The 7,970-nt window shown below is 32.4% G+C and overlaps 1 protein-coding gene across 1 annotated transcript in view; it reads left to right on the forward strand.

Annotated features, from left to right (window-relative positions):
• LOC117180020 (neurogenic locus Notch protein) overlaps window positions 1-7,970 on the forward strand; it is a 385,864-nt gene that overhangs the window by 35,530 nt on the left and 342,364 nt on the right. Inside the window, exon 2 of the mRNA XM_033372298.1 lies at window positions 3,696-3,774. Within this exon, the coding sequence (XP_033228189.1) occupies window positions 3,696-3,774 (79 nt within the window). The remainder of the gene's footprint in view (window positions 1-3,695; window positions 3,775-7,970) is intronic.

Here is a 7,970-nt window from a genome sequence, read left to right on the forward strand (position 1 = left end):
TTCGATTTTTCAATATTTTGGGGGTTGAAAACGGGGTGTTCCGGATGAAATAGGGTAATGAAACTTTTTTTAGTGTCTTTGGACATCAGATGGAACCATTCTGAAGCATAAAATTTTAGGTCTGGATTTTAGGGAAATTTTTTGGAATTTTTTTTCGATTATTCAATATTTTGGGGGTTGAAAACGGGGTGTTCCGGATGAGATAGGGTAATGAAACTTTTTTTAGTGTCTTCGGACATCGGGTGAAACCATTCTAGAGCATAAAATTTCAGGTCTTTAAGTTATGGGACTTTGTAGCATTTTTTTCATTTTCATTATATTAGGGGTAGAAAACAAGGGTGTTCCGGATGAGACAGGGGAATGAAACTTTTTTTATCATCTTTGGACGTTAAGTAGAACGATTCTTAAGCATAAAATTTTAGGTCTGGATGTTAGAGGATTTTTCCCGATTTTTCGCTATGTTAGGGGTTGAAAATGAGGGTGTTCCGGATGAGATAGGGGGTTGAAACTTTTGCGGGTAAGTTTTATCATCAAATAGACCAATGTGAAACTTTTAAATTTTAGGTCTCGCACAAAAAAATTTTTTTGTAAATTCGTTTTTTTTTAAACGTTGCAAACTTCAGCGAGGTGTGTGGATGCGGGAAGGCACCCCTATGTCTAGTAAAAAGAATAATGTTGGTCAAATCACTACCCATGTCGAACTTCTCGTTAAATATGATCATTACGATATATCGTGACAGACCCACATTTGTGACGTCATAGTAACAAAATTAACAATAATTTTAAATTTTTGCCTTTTCAAATGGGTTTTTTCCAGCTAAAACAGAGGTGACATGTGACGCACCTATTCTGCATTCTAACAAATTATTTTTTCCGTTAAAAGTGAAGATTAAATGCAAAATTTGAGGATTTTACCTGATATTCAGGATTCGAAAATTGATTTTTTTTTCCTTTGGACAAATGAACATTCAGCAGCCTTGAAAAATTGGATGTGACCCACTTTTTCTTCTCGTTCGCTGTATCCTTATTTTTCAAGGTCGTCGTACTTTTGCATAGCGGACATCCTACGGTTGCAACATAAGACACTGATTGTCCATTGGATTTTTCGACGTAGGATCCCACAACGAAAACAGATGCCCCATTAGTGAGAGTATTTTTTGTTGCGTCGTTAAATGAATCAGTGTTTCTTCAAAAAATTCCGAATCGTTGTTGCAATCGATCTCTTCAATTTTCTGGTTTCTTGTTAATTGTCAATCTCCAGAGGTTTTTCTTTATTTTGTGTATCCGATTCTGTGCTCAACTTCATTGAAGGTTAATGGGCTGCCCAAAATTCGGTTGGTTTCTCTGCGACCCAATTAATTAATCGCATTAGCATTTTTCTGTCTCCATCCACAAATTTGAACTTTTCTTGATTTCTGAAGTACATCCCGTAGTACTCTTTCTTATCAACGTTCTCTTCAATAAACTCGTGCATATCGTTTCTGGCAAAGTTTTCTGCGTCCCTAATGTCTGTTTTGGTCATTTGTGAAAATGACAACGGATTATCATAACTGAGTAATCCAAAAATATTGTGAATGTGGGGCTTGACGATAGTTCCTGTTGCGGTATAAATTTTTCTCCAGAAATCGTTCTGGTCGACATTCGGGTATTCTTGTTTTTCCTCCGCCATTTTGGACTTGCTTTTAACTTAGCATATCTCGCATTCAAAGTAAGTCCTTTTGATCTAAAAAAGAGAAGTAAAAAACAATCGGATTTACGAGGATGAATATAAGTTTGATCAATATTTATTAATAATATGAATTTCAATTTATTTTCCGATCAAAATATTGTGAGAGTGATTGTTAGGCACGATTTTTATAAAACAATGATTAAAATGGTTATAAACCATTTTTTGCAACAATTTGGAATTTGTGGCTTTTTCTATTTCGATTTTTCCTTTATCATCTGAATTTATGTGTATATTCGGAAAAATGATATGTTTGATTATATTTGTTAAAAGTACAAAATTCTTGATTTTGTAAAGAAATGAAATAAGTAAATATACAACTTTGTCCCAGAAAATAATGTATCATTTTCCGAAATATCTGAAGTATCGGTGTCTTAAATGATTCAGAGGAATCCAAATTTGAAAAAATCGCTAATTAAAATATGTGGCTTCAAACATTTTTTAAATAGTTGTTTATTCTTAATTTTGTATGAAAATAGTTATTGCAAATTTTCCTCACAAAAACTTGAAGCAGTTATAGTGAAAAAAATTCTTTTCACTGCCGCTGTGCCAAAGCGTTGAACTGATTTTTTTACTTTGCTCACAAGACTAACACTTGTTATAATGTAACAAATATGATTGAACTTATTTTATCTTTAAGAATATCTACATTAATTCGGATGATGAAGGAAAATCCGCAATTGAAAAACCATAAATTCCAAAACTTTCCACCAAAAATGTTTATGAAAATTTCAATTTTTAATATGGCGTAGAAATTGTTACTGAGATCACTCTCACAATAATTTAAAGTATTTCCAGATGAGAACAATTTGTTTCTAACAAAAATTACAATTTTTTTGAAATACATGAATATGTACAAATGTCACAAAGAAATGGTGACTACAAATCTCTCTATTAAAAACATAAAACTGTTTTATTGGATCAAAAAATACAAATATGGAATTAATCACTTTTTACAGTCAGTTTCACAAATCGTTCAAGTAGTTCTTAGAGACCTGTTATTTTAACAATTATTTGCATTATTATTTACAATTTAGATTGGTAGAAATTTCACGCCATTTTTACAAATTTCACATTAAAAAATTGCTATGAAAATGTTGTTCTATTAAGTTTTTAAAAATTTAATTTTGAAATACTTTGTTTCTTTCTACATATTATTAATTGCTTTCCATCAATTGTTTCGAAAATTTAACGTTAATACTTTTATTTGTCAAGCAGAAAAATATAATTTTTCAATTGTACCTCATCCTTGGAATTCAATTAAAATAACACTTCAATTTCTAAATAATAAAATAATTAAAAAAAAATTATTTATGTATCTTCTATGCAAGTCGTCATGAATTACTGCTTTCAAAGAACTTACCTTCACTAAAAACACGTCATAAATGCTGGATCACAAAACTTCACACTCAAATAATAACTGATTAATTTTTTTTATCTAAAAAGAACGAAAAATTAAATGACAAAAAGAACAGTAGCACCGGCGAAAAATGACAACAAAAAAGTGTTTGGTGTGTGGCGAAATGCTGATAACGATGTATACTGGGCAGGTCCGAGATTTGCCCGCTCCCGCGGTCTTAGCAGCGACTGCGCTCGAATCCTTTACGAATTCCACCATGAATCCCAATGTTTCCCTACGGTTCCATTTAAAGTCCTTACGGATTCCGTGCTGATTTCTGGCGGAATAACTCGTGATTTTTTTAGTGGTACACTCCTCGATCTAAAGCATACAATTGTAGATCTGATTGTTAGGACATTCTTTGGAATTGTTTCCTTTTTTATTGTTTTGGGGGTTGAAAATTATAGTGTTCCAGAAGAAATAGGGTAATGAAACCTTTTTGGATATTTTCTTCCCCCATATAGAAACATTCTAAAGCATACAATTTTATGTCTGAGGGGTAGGGCATTTCTTTCAAGATTTTGATATTTTATTTAATAATATATATAATAATCCTTCATACTATTTCAGGTTTCGTGTCATGCTCCCCGAGTCCGTGCAAGAATGGTGGACTCTGCGCGTCTTCGCCACGTATCGAATCGCATTGCAAGTGAGTGTTCATAATTACAGATTTTATTTTTACTAGAGTTCTAACTATTCGTGAGCAAACAGAAATGGCGTAAAGCCATCGACATTCCGAAATGGACCAATAACACGGTGGGGAAAACCGAAATGGACTTTAGAGAGAGCGAAAACATTTGTGAGGTAGATAAGCCTTTTTCTATTCCGCGACATGCACGGTAATTTTGGTAAAACACATGTAGTAATGCTAGTTTCACCTGAAACCACAACTCCGGTATGCGAAACTCGGAAACTGTTAGTGTTATCAAATTTTCCTTCGCGCTGAAATTGATTGCTAATTAAGTGCTCTTTATTTGTGACATGAAAAAAAAATCAGGGCTCTTCTTTTTACTAAAAATATATAGTAATGAATGAATCTGAAGTTCCTAACGTTTACAAAAAACGAAAAATGAAATATTTGAAAAGTCAAAATGTTTTCACTGTATATGGCAGTATTATGTGCCAAAAGCCCCATCATAAAGTTTCAGCATTCTATTGCCTATGGAAGCTACCCCAAATCACCCCCTAAATATCATAAAGTTCGTTAGAAAAACACCATTTTGAAAAGTTAAAATTTTTTCAATGACTCGCTGCATATAGTACTGAAAGCACCAATACAAATTTTGATCTCTCTAGTGCATATAGAACCCGCCATAAATCAACCCCTCCATATTCTACAATTCCTTAAAAATACACAATTTTGAACTCAAAATGTTTTCAATGACTATCGCTGAATTTAGTTCCAAAGGTACTCGAGAGATTATAGACGGCATGAATTTAATTCGAGACCTTTCATGGACGTTTAGTAAATACCAAGAGTACACTGCCCGACGCTTATCGCTCCTTATGTCATGCAACTATATTCGAGCTGAGGTCGCATGCTTTTTTATCCACAGATGTATGCTCGCTTTTCAGCTCTCGTTTAGAAAGTTCAGTTTTTTACCTTTTGAATGTTAAAGATTTAAACTCAAAGTTTTAAAATGCAACAAATTAATGTAATAAAATATTTGAATTTTTTCAATCATCCACTACGGCTATTATATAATACAGTCTATAGAAAATCAAGGATGATTTAATTCAGCGTTAAAATTTTTTCTATAATGCTGAATCTTCTATAACTAATAACATCAAATTTCTACTGTGCAATTAGTTCGCAAAGAACTTCAAGGTTATTTTCAATGACGCACTACATTTTTGCGATGTTAAAAAATTATATCCGCACGTGTGGATTATAATGTAGAAGGTTCTAGAATATTTTGACAGAGAGGGGATATAATAATAGGTAAGGATGGTAAATGATATGCAGCATGTATAGTTTAGGGAGAAAGAGACATGGAGAGCTATGTATTAAAAAAATTTTTTTAATCAAAAATAATTTTGTAATATTGCAGAAGGCTTTGCGATTGAGCGACTTGAAAAATACCAACAGATTCTTAAGAGGTTCGCGTACATACAGTTGATCACTGTAACAGGTTTTAGAATTTTATATTGATATAGCTAGGATGTCAAATCAACCCTTTGAGATGAAGAAAATACAATTTGAAAACGCTTGCTAGAATTTATAAAATAAAAACAGCTCTATAAACATTAGAGTTTGACTAAGAAACGTTGAAATCTCTTTCACATAATAGAGTAATATGCTAAAAAAGATTCAATTTACTTACTTTAAACATAAAAATAAAGCAACATAAATAACAAAAATAATTCAGCAGTATTAAAATGTAATGCAGGGCAACTGTGAGACAAACATTGGAAAAAAATGATACAGTGGTCACGTGAACATCTACTTTCTGGAATTTTTAAATCCAAGTTCAGTCAAGTAGAAAAAAAAAATACAAAGATTAATATAGGTTATAGAAATCCAGGCTGATATATTGCTTTCTAGCTAGCAAATTTAATTCAGAGACAATAGAAATCTACCTTGCCGATATTCTATAGATGTAGTGGCTTATGCTATGTTTCCAGAATATTCTCAATGATGTCATAGAATTCCTACTACGCAATTTTTTGTCGAAAACAACTTCAAAGTTATTTTTAATGTTGCATTACTTTTTTGCGTTTTTCAATATTATATACCACACGTGTCGATTATAACTTAGAACCTTCTAGATAATTGCAACAAACAGAGGATATAAATAGATAAAGATGGTAAATCATATGCAGCAGGTATAGTGTAGGGAGAAGAAGAGATGGAAAGAGAAAGATAGAGAGAGCTATGCATTAAAAAATGTTTTAATTCGACAGTGGATCACTGTAACAGATTTAGAATTTTATAAAGATATAGCTAGGATGTCAATTCAGCCATTTGAGATGAAGAAAATACAATTTGAAAATAAAATAAATCAGCTCCATAAGTATTATAATTGACTAAGAAACGTTGAAATCATCTTTCACATAATAGAGTGATCTGCGAACAAAGATTAAATTGACTTACTTCAAACATTAAAATAAAGCATCATAAATAACAAAAATAAATTCAGCAGTATTAAAATTGAATAAAAAGAAACTGTGAATTAAACATTGAAAGTGAAGTATTGAACACGTATATTAAAATGCACTATTATTTATAACAAATAAAAATCTTGGTTTTTCTTAGAACCAACAGTTTGTTTTAAATCGTAGTTAAGTAAACCCATTTAAAGGGGCCAGAATTTCAAGTTAACAGAATAATGAATATATATAGTTGATTCAACTATTTCAAATTAGCAAACGCAACTTTCTTTCACTAAAACGAGATCCTGGGTTAACAAAGATTATCATAGAGTGCGCCAAAGTCAGATACGCTGATTTTTCTTCTAGTTGTAAATAGAGGATGGCGATGAGGAGAAAGAGGAGGAGGATACGATAATATTACAGTTCAGCAGTTACTGAAAATATTAGATTTAAATGTAAAACTAAAGGAGCACATTGTCTTCTAAAGAACACCAAAAACTAAAGGAACTGTAGGTACTGATGTCTTGTTTCTAACTACTAGGTGTATTTCCACTCTCGATGCTGCATTCTGCGCTGAGCTGGTTAAATCACCATCCTCATATATCAACTACATTTATGTCTTGAATCAATATTTAATTTAATAATGCTGTTCGTGAAGTATCAATTATATTAAAGTATGCTGTTATATAACAGTTGCAAATAATTATTTTTTCTTAGAACCAACATTTAATTTTTGTTAAATAAATCCAGTTAAACAGCTAATTATTTCTGATTACCAAAATCATGAACATACTTTTGATTCAACTATTGCAACTTAGTCAATGAAAACTTAGTTTGATTAAGAAGAGGTCTTTGGTTAATGAAGATCATGATGCAGTGCACCACCACCACCAGGTACGCTGATTTTCATATGTTAAATCTTAATTTCTCCTAAATGAAGGTAAGTAAACTATTAAAAATTGATGTGGAAGAACGAGAAAGAATAGAGGAGGAGGAGAAGAATTCAGTAATGATGTAGTTAAGAGAAGTCGGTACTGAATATTAGATTTAATGATTATATCGTCTGAATTGTATGTTGTGTGACATTTGGATGTGCAACATCTTCAAAATAATAAAAAAAAACTTAAAGAAACTGTAGGTAACACTTTGTTTGTGCATACTAAGTGTATCTCCATTCTTTATACTGCATTCTGCGATGAGCTTGATGAATCCAGTTAAATAGATAAGGATTTCTTATTAATAGAATCGTGAACATACTTTTGTCAATGTGCAATGTGCTCCTTTATTTTTACATCTAAATCTAATATTTTCAGAAACTGCTGAACTGTAATATTATCGTATCCTCCTTCTATTCATCGCCATCCTCTATTTACAACTAGAAGCAAAATCAGCGTATCTGACTGTGGCGCACTCTATGATAATCTTTGTTAACCCAGGATCTCGTTTTAGTGAAAGAAAGTTGCATTTGCGGTAAAATTTCAGCCATAACCACGTCTCACAACCGTGAGATAGGTGGTTACAGTCTGTAAAGGAATCAATACGACGATCCAGCAAAAGCTTCGTGGACCCTAAGAACACGGGGCGACCCAAGGACAACCGCCTTCTGCATTTTTCCCGCAAGTGTTCTAGCATATTGTTGACCCGCAGGGGTGCTTTTTAGGCTATTAGCAAGAGAAAGCTTGGCACCTCCAAGAGCGCCGATGATAAGGACGATCAGTTTAACAGAATATTCCGGGTACAATCGTTGCAACT

The sequence above is a fragment of the Belonocnema kinseyi genome, chromosome 9, assembly GCF_010883055.1.
Source record: "Belonocnema kinseyi isolate 2016_QV_RU_SX_M_011 chromosome 9, B_treatae_v1, whole genome shotgun sequence".
Classification (NCBI taxonomy): domain Eukaryota; kingdom Metazoa; phylum Arthropoda; class Insecta; order Hymenoptera; family Cynipidae; genus Belonocnema; species Belonocnema kinseyi.